At 36.4% G+C, this 15,058-nt stretch overlaps 2 protein-coding genes across 3 annotated transcripts; one reads left to right on the top strand and one right to left on the bottom strand.

The window, feature by feature from the left end:
* Nucleotides 1–2,772: 2,772 nt before the first annotated feature.
* On the top strand, nt 2,773–4,409 carry LOC143551844 (peter Pan-like protein). Its single transcript, XM_077042187.1, has 6 exons — nt 2,773–2,814; nt 2,908–3,090; nt 3,165–3,395; nt 3,496–3,588; nt 3,671–3,858; nt 3,955–4,409. The coding sequence occupies exons 1-6, from the start codon at nt 2,797–2,799 to the stop codon at nt 4,238–4,240; spliced, it is 999 nt and encodes a 332-aa protein (XP_076898302.1). The 5' UTR covers nt 2,773–2,796; the 3' UTR covers nt 4,241–4,409.
* Nucleotides 4,410–7,950: 3,541 nt separating this feature from the next.
* LOC143551864 (auxin response factor 19-like) lies at nt 7,951–14,770 on the bottom strand. 2 transcript variants are annotated; one of them, XM_077042208.1, is made up of 13 exons: nt 14,438–14,770; nt 13,333–13,451; nt 11,819–11,917; nt 11,411–11,467; nt 11,175–11,333; nt 10,899–10,983; nt 10,734–10,824; nt 10,492–10,656; nt 10,308–10,430; nt 10,157–10,232; nt 8,497–10,074; nt 8,236–8,426; nt 7,951–8,152 (listed from the first exon to the last, which is right to left on the bottom strand). In XM_077042208.1, the coding sequence occupies exons 1-13, from the start codon at nt 14,490–14,492 to the stop codon at nt 8,005–8,007; spliced, it is 2,946 nt and encodes a 981-aa protein (XP_076898323.1). In that variant the 5' UTR covers nt 14,493–14,770; the 3' UTR covers nt 7,951–8,004. The 2 variants fall into 2 exon arrangements, with proteins under 2 accessions (XP_076898323.1, XP_076898324.1); XM_077042209.1 differs by having other exon boundaries at nt 11,175–11,330.
* Between the last annotated feature and the right edge of the window lie 288 nt (nt 14,771–15,058).

The following is a 15,058-nucleotide window of genomic DNA, read 5'->3' as shown; positions in this document are numbered from 1 at the left end:
ATCTCCTAACTATTGTACCAAATCATTGTATCAGATTATGTTGATCGCTTTAGGATTTGTTGACACATTATTACCTAGTGAACTTTCAAATATATTTGAAGCAAGTTGATTGTTTTTATAATACATAAGTCCTACTTACGATCCGCAATGACATAAATAATACTTAATGAATTGACAATAAAAACTACTTTGAACGCATTGGAGAGTGTGGACTATGAAGAGCTAATCAACAACCTTTCTTTTGTAACTCTATGAGAACTCCGTAACTCATTTAACCATGTAAAACAAGTCATTTTCTAGACTATGTTTATTGTTATAACAATAAACATAACAACCTATTTTTACATGTGCTTTAATTTTAGCTTTAATTGTCTTGCATTGTTTTGCCACGTGAGCTCGTAGCGAAGTTGTACGTGGAATTGAGGAAGCGTAACGATTCTTGCAACGAGTCATAATAGTGTTATCTTAACATCAACCATATATCGAACCTGGTGAAATTTCAAGGGTTATAGTTGTTTCTAGTATCAACACCACATTGTTTCATTTCCATTTACGCCTTTAAGGACTGAGCATTCTTTGCATTTACTAGACATGTGGTGTAATCAAACCCTACCACCCAATACTTATTCACACCAAGTTAGAAAGGACAGTAACTGATTTATAACGGCTAGAAACAACTATATTGCCGTTAGATTACAATCAAATATTAGTCACCAGCGTTTAATCAGACACTAACCCACCACTACAAATAACCGTATCTAATCGGCTCGTGTTCGAGTGCATAACCAGACGCCTACGGCTAATATTAGTTCGTAACCGGATTCTCCTACACATCTTAATAACCAGGGTCCCCTATACTGGTTTGTTGGGGTGTTTAGGAAATCCGAAATCTGAAAAAAAACGAAACCGAAATCCGAATAATACGATCCAAATAACTAATTCGGTTTCGATCAGATTCGGGTAGGGATTTCAAAAAAATCAAATAGTTTGGATTATTCGGATATCTGAATAAGTCAATAAACCAAAATAATTAACATATGTTTTAATTATTTGAAGTTTGACTATTCGTATATTGTTTTAACTTTTAGAATTAAGATGGATCATGGATTTAATTAGACTTTTGTTTGAAATTTAACTTTTGTTTGTGTACGTTTTATTTTTAATTTTTCAGTTTAGTATTTTTATTTAATCAGACGTTTGTTTGAATGTTTGTTATACCATTTATTTTGGGTTATTTGGATTATTTCAGATTATCCAAATCCATCAAAAATCAATTCGGATCAGATAGGAACACCCCTAATTTATATCGGATTGGATTTTGTACAGGGTCTTAAAAATTCCAAATCCGAACAATCCGAACCGAATAATCCAATCCGATGGCTAGGCCCAAAATCTGATTGGGCCTGAAATCCGACAAAGCCCATACCTAAATAATACTCACTCTTCACCTTTGCTGTAAGACTTTAATTATCATCGTCTTGTTAACACAAAACCCTAATAATAATAATAATAATAATAATAATATTCTGAACACACAAAACCCTTTGTTCCAATTCATTAGCTAACACCACAGCCGTAAACCAGGTACTAATCAAACTCAAATTCATTCTGTATATTATTGTTTAATTATAAATTTTGTTATTAATTCTCATGTATCTGCGGATTTTGCACTTGTAAGATACGAATTACAAGTTATTTTGCTCTTTGTGGTTATTAATGTTAGATAAAGTTTGCAACTTTGTAATGGATGGATATTAACCAATTGGTTTGTGGGTAATCGGTTCGGTTTACTCGGTTAACTAAAATCAAATTTAGGCTAGAATTTTTACTTGGAGGAATTACATGAAATGAATATATAAATATAGGTACAAATACAGGAAATGGTGGGATAAAACATGAAATACTTGGCATGGAGGGGTAAAACTGTAAAAGCTAGAATATATGAATGCTTAGGTTCGGTTAATTAAGGGGATTAAAAATAACAGATAACTGATTTTCAGTTAATTTTTTGGTTCGGTTTCGTCTATTTTCGGCTCGGTTTCATAGATTTCGGTTCTGTTTTGTAGATTTCTGTCTCGGTTTGGTTCGGTTAATTGAGGGTCTAAAAAATAACCTATAAATGCTTTTCGGTTAATTTTGTTTCGGTTAATCGAGGGTATAACAATAACCGATAACTGCTTTTCAGTTAATTTTTTAGTTTGGTTTGTAGATTTTTGGCTTGGTCTCGTAGATTTGTGGCTCGGTTTGGTTCGGTTAATCGAGGATATAAAAAATAATTGATAACTGCTTTTCGTTTAATTTTGGTTCGGCTTTGCCGATTTTTGGCTCGGTTTGGGTCGGTTAATCAAGGATATAAAAAGTAACCGATAACTGTTTTGTTCGGTGTATTTTGGTTCGGTTTGTCGATTTTCGGCTCGGTTTCGTCGATTTTTGGTTTGGTTTTGTCGGTTTTTGCTCACTTGTAAATTATAGATTATGGTGTCAATTTAGTTATATTAAAGTTATTTTTGATGCAAGTTACAATGAACATAAACCAAATTCAACTGTTATTTAATCTGTGTATTCAGATTTCTTTAAAACAACATTTCATTTTCATATTTATTATTTATTTAGTGAATTTATTTAAACTTACAATTACATTTGATATACTGCTTATCAAAACAATTTAAAGTAAATGAAATAAACCTGGTCCATTTGATATATATAATATATATGTGTGTGTAAATAGTACTAATCATATGTTTTTGATGTAGTTTGTGCCGGGAGGAATAGTTTAGGACATCGATTAATCAACAGATGGCGCGTTTTCGTAATGTAAGTAATTTTCCTCAATTTATAGCTATTCAAGATATTTAAACGCGTGCACACAATAATTAATCTGTTAATATGTCATTACACACATTTTAGAAAAAGAAGGTGGCGTTTGTGAAGCCGATAAAGAAGCAACCTCTGCAAAATGTCGATCATGTCACGGGTGACAAGATACCAAGAAGCTTTGTGTTTTCACGGTTGAAATTACCCGCTACACTCAAACAGTTACAAATGGATTTGAGAAAAGTTATGCTTCCGTACACCGCGTTAAACTTAAAGGTAGTTAGTTAGTTAGTTAAAGCTGTTGGTTAGTTAGTTACTTGTTTGTTTATAATATTATTATGTTCTTGCAGGAGAAGAAGCGAAACAAGCTTAAAGATTTCTTGAACGTTGCTGGGCCCATGGGAGTTACACATTTTCTCATGTTGTCGAAAACGGGCACTTCACCGTACTTGAGAGTAGCGAGAACACCACAGGGTCCCACTATTACTTTCAAAATTCAGGAGTACTCGTTGGCGGTTGATATTGTTAACTCTCAGTTGCGCCCGAGAGTACCAAAAGATCTTTTTAAAAACTCTCCATTGGTATGTTTTTACTTTACATGCTTCATGTTTATATTATGGTTTTATACACTATTATCAATTTTAATAATTGATACGTATGTGGTTTTATATATATTTTCAGATTGTGATGTCGGGTTTCGGAACGGGCGAGCAACATTTGAAGCTGACTACCATTATGTTTCAAAACATTTTCCCCGCCATTGACATCAACACTGTGAGTATTCTTTCGTGTGTGTGTGTGTATATATATGTTTGTGTATCAATATATATATGGATTAATTTGACTGTACTTGTAGGTTAAACTTTCGTCATGCCAAAGGATCGTGTTACTAAATTACAATAAGGAAACGAAACTTATTGACTTTCGACACTATTCTATTCGATTGCAGCCGGTTGGTGTTTCTCGTAGAATCAGAAAATTTGTTCAAAACCACAAAGTGCCTGATCTTAGAAGCCTTCAAGACGTGAGCGACTTCATCACAAAGTATGTACTTCTCTTCCCACTATCTCAAGCGGTATTAGTAATATACATTTTCGTAATGATATAACGAATAATTTGTTTTTGTTTTGTGATGAAAAGAGTGGGATATGGATCAGAAAGCGAGGGAGATGAGGAAGCAGCAACTGTAAGCTTAGCAAGTGATGTTGGGAGAGTTAATAAGGCGTCTACTAAAAGTGCTGTCAAGCTTCAAGAGATTGGACCGAGATTGACCCTCGAGCTTATCAAGATCGAGGATGGATTATGCTCCGGCACAGTAATTTTTGGTAACGTATTTTCTGCAGGAAATAGTGGTGAAGATGATGCTATTGCCGAAGATGGTTCAGAATCTGCAGGAAGCGAGGATGATGATATGGCCGAAGAGTAGTTTAAGTAAAACACAGGTTTCACTGTTTTTGAGCGTTTTCAGTTTAACGATTTTAATCATTTTATTTAGCAAATGGAAACACTATGAAAAAATTTAGTTTGTGTTTTGTTACATGTTCTGGGATTATTATAGGTATGGAAATATGTGTTTGGGGCTAATGGGTTTTGGTTCGAAGTTTGAACCTTGCCCGTTTAACCTGTTTATGATGCATATATTATGCTTAGCCTATCGTGTTAATTAGGTTAGGGGCTGTTTGTTTACATCTGAATGGAACCATTAAGATGTAAACATCTGATTCATTCAGACTTCAGACTGTTTGGTTCCAAAAAGAAAAACATCTGAATGGTTAAAATTTTGTCTGAGGCCCTGTTTGTTTTTGCCTCTTTTCTCTGAATAGAGGAAAACGTCTGATTCGGTCAGACGTAATCAGACGTGGGGCTGTTTTTTTTTTCTGGCATTAAGAGGTTCAACGTTTTAATAGCATCTGAACCAGTAAGAGCTTTTAGTGAGTCTGAAAACCTCTTAACCCAAAAAAACATACGTTTGTCTCCGGCCTCTATTAACTTCTAACCCGGAGACTAGGCTCCATCTCCGACGACTAGCGGTTCGTCTCTAGCCTCCACCTCTTAATGATTCAGATTTCAGACATTTGAACCACCTCTTAACATTCAGATGTGGTATTCAGGTTCAGACTTAAATCTCTAAAAAAAACAAACGGGGCCTGAATCATTCAGACTTCTTATTGTTGCTGAATGGGACAGAGGTTCATTCAAACCTGACTCATTCATATCTGAATGAACCAAACAACCCCTAAATGTGACACGTTTATGATCTCTGCTTTTTAAAATATGGTTTATAATCTATAAGTAATTAAGTATTACTTACATTTATGTTAACATTCTATTTCCCATTTACAAAAAAGATAGTTCTCTTAAGTGTGCTTAGCGAGTTATGCTGATAGTTGTCGTGATAAGGTTTGATATAATAGATAGAGTGAAGATCGGATAATAGGGATAAGATGAAGGAACGGTTATATTAAAACGTAAATAAAGATTACAAGATATTCCCGGGCCTAGCCCTCTCTCACCGCATACACGGGAGCCATGGCAATGTCATCTTAAACATAAAAGCATACTCTCCTCTCCCTATTAGCTATTAATATCTATTTATAGAAATATAAGTTGCACATGACCCCCTCCTAAATAGACAAATGACAATTAGAGTATAAACTAGATACGATTCCTATCATTACTCCCCCCTTCAAAACAGTCTTGAGGGGACTGGGAAGAACAACTGTCTCGACAACCAAGCGGAGGCTTCCCCGAGAGCGTTTTTATGTGGACGGCCCTGCCCATGCACCACCCAGAAAAGACTTGGAGCAATCAAAAGCTGAAAAATCCACCTGGAGACCCCAAAAAATATGACTGTATACGGTTTTAAAAGTGAGACAGTTGAACCAAAGATCAAGGGCACAGTTCCTCCTTTCCAACCAGCACGCTGATCTCCAAGTTTGAACGAGCACACCTTTGTCACAGCAGCGTTATTACCATCCGCGTGCACTATTGCAACAGAGTACAAATGAGCAACATTCATATAGCCAATCAACAAATGTTTTGCAAGGTCCATGGAATTAGGAAGCTGTTGACATGCTATGGCATGAGTTAGAAAAGCTACAGGAAGTCCAAGTCCACCAGCCGTTTGATTATAATCAGCAAACAAATCGGAACTACCATGGAAGGAAGTTAGTTTGGGTGAATCAAACAAAAAATTCGAAAACTGAACGTCACTAAGTGCTGCAATAGCTTTTGCAATCGGATAATTAGAAGCAATATTCGGCGTAAAACCTGAATAATCCCAATCCTCAGTTGTGATTGCATCATCTTCAGCAATATACCCTAAATTATTGTCTTGAACCGACGCAACTGGAGCCAAAAAATGACTCGCTTGAGCAGTAGCAACATGTAACTCAACTTCTTCAACAATTTTAACAAAAACACCAGGTAATATTTCTGGATCTGACAATACCGTGGATCGGAAGAAGTTTTTCACTAAACGAGCCCAGATCTGGAGCGTCCACTGCTGTTTTCTGCTCCATACTGTGGCCCACGACAGTCCCGAATCCCAATTTCCTCTGAAAACGACCCGATATCACTCCAATTTCATGAGATTTCGATCCGACGTCCACAATTTGTGAACAAGGAGACTGAAATTGAACAATTGAAGCTGCCGATGTAGAATTAGAGCCTGAAAATCTTGAATCCGAATGGTTATTCATCATCAAATAGCCATTGTCGGCTGAAATTTCTTAAAATCGGTATATGAGAGCCTTCAATTGATCTGTATCGGACATCGATTTGGTTGTTGAGTGGCCAGGGACAAACACGTTTTCAGTAGTTGATAAGGCCCAATTAGCATTATCTGACCTAGATTTGGAGCCACATCCATTGTTCAGCAGCGATTTCTCATAGCGTTCGTCAGATCTGGCGACGATCGCCTCCAATTGCGCTAATAGAGATGAAGGTGGAGAAATAGAACCTGAAGACGAAAATGGAAATTGTGCAATCGATCTGGAATTAGATCCACCACACTGTCAATTTTCGGATCTGAAGACAGATCTAGAAGAAGTGACAAAGATCTAGAGAGTAATGTCGAGACATCATAAGCGGATTTAGGTGAATCGGAATTCTGAGATCGTTCGGCTACGTCAGTCTCCTGTTGCTTCATCCAGTCGAGAACACACCCTTCGAAACTCCACCGATTCAGCCTCCAAGAACTTCAAATTGGATTTGATTTCAGTGACATCAGTTTGTAATTGCTGGATCTGAAGCTCATGGGCATCCAATGGATAGGTTTGAGTTAGGGTTTCCATGATTGAAGAAAGAATAAAACGGCTAGGGCAGGTCGGACCAATGATAGAGTTTGATATAATAGATTGAGTGAAGATCAGATAATAGGGATAAGATGAAGGAATGGTTATATTATTGAAAACGTAAATAAAGATTACAAGATATTTTCGGGCCTAGCCCCTCTCTCACCGCATACACAGGAGGCCCATCTTAAACATAAAAGCATACTCTCCTCTCCCTATTAGCTATTAATATCTATTTATAGAAATATAAGTTACACTTGACATTTGACCCCCTCCTAAATAGACAAATGACAAATAGAGTATAAACTAGATACGATTCCTATCATGTCGAAAATGTGTTGTTTTGGTCATCATGTTGAAGTATTTATATAAAATCGTGTTAAAAATGTGTTGAGTCATATAACCTATTGATTTAACATATGTGTTGGTGTTTATGAGGAAATAACTTGTTAGTTAAGCGTGTTGTGTTTGGGTTCAATGACATGTTTTTTTACGCTCATCATCAATTTTGGAGACTAGCTTCCTCTTCTATAGAAAATGAAATGATATAGACCGATGATATGTATGACGTCTTTTACGGTTTATTTTGTTTTCGTACTCCTTTATGTACTCGTTACATAACACAATACATGCATGAAATTAGTTTTTCTGAGTTTGATTAAAACACATTTACCAAAATCTTTGTATACATTTAGATGATCAAATATGTTGAACTTTTTTTTATACCATAAATAGCCTTCAATAGCTCAATTATCTAATACAACATGGCAACTAGACATAAAATTAAGTTTAACTAGATTAACATCCCATTCATGAATTAATAAGAACATGAATGGGCCCATAGCCGCCTATTTCTTAAGCGTTGTTAAACGTAAATGGAAAGACGATACAATGTTTACACTTGTCCACCACCGGAACTGCTACAAGCTTGATGTGGAACAACACCAACACCACCATTTCCGCCACTATCCCCGTCCAAACTCATCTGCTGAACTTCTTGTGGTGACAGTATTTTGATGCATCTTACACAGTTTACAAACTCCCTGTATAATAAAATAATAAGTTAATAACATACAATTAACAAAAAGTAACATTATTGTTGCAATAATATAAATTGTGGACTTACTCCCAAGGATCATCCCCAACAAGGAGAACATCACCCTCGTGATCCACGTAAACGAGTTTCCAGCCAATTCTTTGTCGGTCTTCCAGTTGATCCTCGATACCAAACCTTCGGGCCAGGTCTTGTTTAAGCTCATCATACCGTGAATATGCACTAATATCGATTGATCTTCCAACTGCTCCTCGTTTATACACCTACATTTCAACTCTAGACACGTTAAACAAATGAAATTAAAAAAAGGCCTAAAAGGAAATGATTCAGTACCTTGGTATACGTTCGCATTCGCTGAAATGGTTGTGGGGGTGGGGTCCATACACCGTTATTTATTAAAGTGGCGTCATGCATGGTAGTTGAATCAATGGAGTTGAAAGTCATATCTGGAACTCCGAACGATTGAGAGACCATAGACGAAGAGAGTTCGGGTTGAGTGTCTTTAACGGGAATATTATTATTTTCGTAACTTGAAATCATTCCTTTTGTGATCAAAGGATCAGGAATAAACGATGACATGTTTACTCCAAACGGAATATCGTTTTGAACTTCACCGTCTTGGATCGCGTCTCTAAATGGCAACGCTTGCGAGTCAAAAGACAAATGGTTTGAGTTGTTATGATGAGGTTGCAAATGAACATCGTTTTGCGAAAGACAAACTGAAGTAGCTGATGATGAGCTGTCCAAGTAATCCATCTGGGGCCCACCGAGATTCCGCTGCTGCAAGTATGTTTGTGGAGCTAAAAATCCTTGATTTTGAATCTTGGATACAATCAACATATCTTGTTTTTGCTGCAAATCTTTACCAAAGTTTCTAGTTGACGCTGATATTGTCTCCAAACCGCTTGTATTTATTAACTGAGCGGAAGCTGGAACTCGACCATTGGTCATAGACGGGCCCACATTATGCCCGTTATTCGTTGATGGTGACGTCGAACATGATGGAACATCATCACTGCCATTTCCAGTCAGTAAACTGCTGCCATTTGTCGAGAGCTGATTAGTTGTCATCATGGCGGGTCCCGTTATCTGACATCTAAAACTCGGGTCGTTATTATTTCTCGACATCTGTTGAGGTAGTGACATGGCAGGTGGTTGAGACGGCATTTCGGTAATTTGGTTGATTGGATGTTGTCCTTGTTGTGCTAAAAGTGATTGTTGCTGTTGATGAAGCTTATGTAGAAGTTGAACCTGACTCTCGGGTGTCTGTAGCTTTTGACTATATTGCTGATCGGCTACTTGGGACGGAAACTGGATTTTTTGTTGACTTTGACTTTGACTGACCGACATAATCTGTTGCTGCTGCTGTTGAAGTTGAAGAATATTCTGAGGCTGCATCTGTGACTGAACTTGGTTCCGAGTTAGCGTTTGGTTGACCAGAGTTTGACTAACCGTTTGCTGGGACAGGTCGGTTAACTGCTGAGGCTGCATCATCATGGCTAACGGGTTTGTCGTGGCAGGCGTTGACCGTTGACTATTGATATTATTAAACTGAAGGTTATTCTGAGTAACCATTTGTGGTCCACCGTAGTTTTGAACAACCGGGCCGGTCAACGGGTTCATATAACCTGGTTGGATTTGATTAGCCAAAGACGGGTTTTGCTGCTGCATGTTCATCCACTGTACTAAACTCAGACCCGGATCCTTCACGGACATATCTTCACCGAGCCACGGCATTGTTCTCTTGAACATGTTATCAAGATCCGCTGACTCATTGCCATACTGTCGTGGTCGTTTCGTTTGGTAAAAAGGTGGGGTCGGGTAGATGATAAACGGAGCGGTAATGGGTTCTATTTCCCATATTGATACACGGTTACGCCTTTCACCAGCAGTTGCCTCATCCCAACCAACCTAAAATGATTACAGTGGTCATTGGTCAACACTTGAGTTGACCCGAAAATTTCAACACTAGAAATAAGTTATAAATATATACCTGTAGATTACGCCATTGTGAGTTCTTCCATCTAACACCATCGAGATCACTGATACCAGTAATCGTACCCATATACCTGCAATAATTATTTTCACTAAAGTATTTATATAAGAAAGAAAGCGAATATATTTATGTTTTAAAATATTATTACCTTCTTGTACTCGATTCTTCAGTCTCGAACATCATCCGAAACCGCATGCCGAGAGAGATTTGGTTACTGCAAACTGCTTTATAGTACTTGGCTAACGGGATCACGAATTCTGATGGGCTCGCCCTGTTTTAAAAAATTAGTAAATTTGAAATGAATATTAATTAGAAAGTAAATTTTGATTTACCTTGGATTATAGAACACCGTAAAGGGACTGTTGTTTGCAGCAGCATGGGCTGCAGCAGCTAATACTCCAATATGCATACTATCACTGGACAAAACCGATGATGATAAATTTGCTGGTTGTCTGTTAGCGCGTCTAATTCCCAATAGAAGCTGTTGTTTCTCATCCCTGTTATACAAATGTATCGAACATTAATCATATTATATATAAAAAGTGCACGGACTTTAATATGGTAATGGAATTACCTAATAAACAAGACCGAGTCTCCTGCAAAAAGCCTCTTCCCGCTAACAAACAGACTCCAACCAGTTGTGAGCAGGTGGCGTTTTGGTTGACCTGAGTTTTGAAGAATGATTTGTTTGTTTCAACATACGGAAAATATTTTCTAAAAATGTTTGTTTGTTACTTACCACGATAAATATGGCGAAACGTCCATGCATTGTCATGTAAATCTCGGGCCACAAGCTCTTGTGCAGGTGGTTGCATAGAGAAATCCTAAAAAAATAATTGATTGTTATCACAATGAACATAAATTTTCCAACTTTATGAATTATGATTGGGTTGATTCAGATTAAGGTTTATATCTAACGCGTCAAACCGGTAAAACTAGCAAAACTAAAAGGAAACGGGCCAAATGAGTTGACCGAGTCAAAAGTCAACCAATGTCTACTGAAAGTTGAACTCACAAGAGGTGGGAAGATTTTTTCGGCTGCTCGACGAGGAACAGAAAAGCCTCCATGAGTGCTTGTATCACTTGCTGTCAAAGTTTTGCAAAAAAACTCGGTGTGTGGCTTGTGTGCTTTCATTGACAAATCTGACCTCAATAACGCTTCTCTATCAAACTGCTAATTAATATAAACATTTATGAATTCTAGTCAGTAACCAAATTTTTTGCCCAGTGAAGAATTACAAAAGTCCATACCGAAGGAACGGGTTGGAGTGTCATCTGAGCATATACTTCATCTGTTTCTGTATCAGCCTGGAAAAAAAATATATATTTTTGTAACAAAGTTTTAAAAGTTACTCGTATTTACTGATTAACTTTCAGCTAATCGATGCAACTGATATAGTAATCGCTAGTCAGCCCAAATCAGATTTTTTCAAAGGCAACCGGACCTTAGTTTTAACCGGTTAAGCCCAGTTATCGGTTTTCTCATTGATTTGTTATATTTACGTTTAATTGTTTATGTGAGCACTAAAGTATTTATGTGAACTTTTATATTAAGTTATAAAAATTCCAATCCGATTAATCTCGATTCCCCCACAGTGCCTAGCGAGTTCTACAACACTGTTTAAAACAACAAAAAGATTAATAAGTGGCGCGGCGTACATGCAACGTGGCATTATGAAGGATGCACAACAATTTTGACTGAAGATTTGGATAGCTTGGAACTTGAGCATCCACATCCTTTTTCATAGATGCAGCAACCTGAAAACATGTATTAATCATGTATTATAATCATGTATTATTTATAATCAAATATTATTGAATGCCAGAAGGAAATGGCAAGTGGGTCCTAAAGAAAGAATATCATAATCATAATCATAATCATAATCATAATCATATAATATATTTGTAGTTTATGTATCATAAAGGCCAAAAGATATCAAGACTTGCATTAGCTGAACCTATGGTGGTAAAGACCAAAGAGAAGTTGCAGAGAAGATAGTTCCATTTCACCAACCATCACTATAACATGTGCATTGTAGCAGATCAAGCATTAATATTAATTTTATCAATACTTCACCACCCATTTGTAATAATAGAAAATAAATGTTTATATGAAGTTATAGATATAGCCAAATTCGTAACTTTCGGTTTTTTCTCGTAATAGTCTCTTAAATAATTTGCATATAAAAAACCAACATAGTTTCTGTTTTTTTATCTTAAAAGTTCCTTCAAATGCTAAACTCGAAAAAAAAAATCTCTTAACTATGATAAGATGAAATCATGAAAACGCTAGTTGACAAATTACATTATGATAGCGATAAAATAAGCGTTTATAACTTTTTAACAACTTTTAATTATGCAAACCATTTTATATGTTTGGATCTTCTTATTTTGAGTTACGTCATCCACGCTCATGAATTTTTATTGTATTGTTTTAGAGAAAATACAGGAAGTTCAATAAGTAAAAAAAATCACAATATTGTGCAAATTTGACATGTGGGGACCTTTAATGTGTATAAAATTGTTAAAAACTTCTATGAGAAAATACAAAAAATATGTTGGTTTTGTAACAGCCAACCCCGCTATTTTATTTTGATGTATGTCATCCACACATTTCCTGTAATGGTTTTAACCCTTCTAACCAACTACTAATCGTCAGCACAACTCGATTATAAAAATAATAAGTTGAAGTTTGGGGCCGGCATTATCTTTTCACCAAAACTCACCCTAACTTTAATACGTGTGACTATTTGCATTTCTAAAACCGGGTACACGAATAGACGTCATCATATTCTCACGTGTTACGATCTTAAAAATAATAAAGAGTTTTTCCTTTTATCAAAAGTGCCTCAAAAAGGTTTTACTTTTTAATCTCCATCTTTCAAATTTACAACTTTCGTCTTTTTGTTTGGCGGTAAAAAGTTGTACCGTACAACTGCCAAACCTAAACACTTACACACTCACACGCCTCATCAATCAATCAAATTCAATCCACTTAAGCTAGTTGTACAACATGCATCAATACTTGTACAACTGTACACATGAGAACTTAACAGAATCACTAAAATGAAAATGACGGAAACCTATAAACTGTTACAGATTCGGCTCACGTTAGACTCTACCGGCGTAAGATAGCAACATAAAAATAAGTAAGAAAAGGCGTAGAATAGAACCTGTTCGCTGTGTCCTTGAGGAAAATAAACGACGTGGGTCCCAGCCGCCGGTAAGTTGACTAGAGGTCCGGCACAGGCTTGCCATAGCTCCGGGTTAATTATACTGCTCTTCTCTCCACCTAATTCGGTAATACAAAAGTTAATAATGTTATTATTAACCATTTGTAATCGTGTTCGGTAGGAAAAATAACTGATATTATTATTCATAGCCTATTATTCATCAATTTCAGTTATTTTTCCGACTGATTACGACATGTTAAGATGTTCATAGCCTATTATGAACATCTTAACAAATTATCAGTCGGAAAAATAACTGATATTATTCATAGTAATTTCATTTATTTTTCCGACTGATTACAACATGTTAAGATGTTCATAGCCTATAATCTAGGTTGTTCTGGGACATGAATATCTTAACAAATTATTCAGAATCAGTCGAAAAAATAACTGATATTATTCATAGTAATTTCATTTATTTTTCCGACTGATTACAACATGTTAAGATGTTCATAGCCTATAATCTAGGTTGTTCTGGGACATGAATATCTTAACAAATTAATCAGAATCAGTCGAAAAAATAACTGATATTACTCATAGCAATTTCAATTATTTTTCCTACAGATTACAACATGGTGGTAAGATGTTCATAGCCTATGTTCTAAGTTGTTCAAGGCTATGAACATCTTAACAAATTACCCGGGGATACGATTAGAAATTAAGATGTTCATAGCAATGTTAAAAAAAGGCTATGAACATCTCAACAATTCCTTGGAAAATGATTCGATAGCAACCTCGTTTATCGATCAGTTACAACTAATCAGTCATAAAAATAACTGTTATGATTCATAACAATTCCAGTTATTTTTCTGACGGATTCCAACATGTTAAGATGTTCATAGCCAGGCTATGTTTTATAGGCTACGAACATCTTAGCAATTCGTTGGAAAAATAACTGCTGCAATTCCTAAAAAAGTCAAAAAGTCAGTTATTTTTCCGACGGATTGTGACATGTTAAGATGTTCATAGCCTACGTCCACGCTAAGCTATGAACATCTTAACAATTGGTCAGAAAACGATTCGATAGAAAAGGACTCGTTAAGCTGACCTTCGCCAGGATTCGCAGTTAAAATCGATCCGGAACTGGTTACCGGCATCTTCATTTGCTCGTGGTTCAAATCACCGACACTAAAACCGCCGGAGAGTCATCGGAGTTTTTATTCCAGCTAAAACACGCCGAAAACGGAGACGGAATATTATTTAAAAAGCTACCGGAAAAGGTGGAAGGGAGACAATATGAATACCGGAAGCACTTTAATTAATAAAGGAGAGAATAGTGCAGAGACCAAATGCTGCAGCTGCACATTTGTTAACTCTCTTCAATATAATGTAATATTATGTTTGTTTCTCTCTCTATAAGCTACTTTTTGTTTGTTTGTATGTATGTGTAGGGGTATGGTACTAAACCCGGTTTTACGACCCTAAATTTATTATGTTTGGCTTATTTTATTATATGGACTGATACAATGTTATTGGGCTGAGGGGGTTTTGTGGAGGTAACCCTAACTGGGCTAGGCCCATTAGGGTACCATGATGGTGGCCATGAGGCTCCCTATATAAGGAGGTCTCCACCTCCTTATTAGGGGTTGGTCATTCTCAATAAGAGCCACCACCATATTTTTGTGTCTGTGAACAATAGATCCGAGAGATTTCTTAGCGGTCACCTCCA

The sequence above is a fragment of the Bidens hawaiensis genome, unplaced genomic scaffold, assembly GCF_021521415.1.
Source record: "Bidens hawaiensis isolate Kalapana, Puna unplaced genomic scaffold, B.hawaiensis_p1.1 tig00016672_1, whole genome shotgun sequence".
In the NCBI taxonomy this organism is placed as follows: Eukaryota; Viridiplantae; Streptophyta; class Magnoliopsida; order Asterales; family Asteraceae; genus Bidens; species Bidens hawaiensis.
Note: the sequence above shows the minus strand (reverse complement) of the source record. Positions and strands in the feature narration are given on the sequence as shown.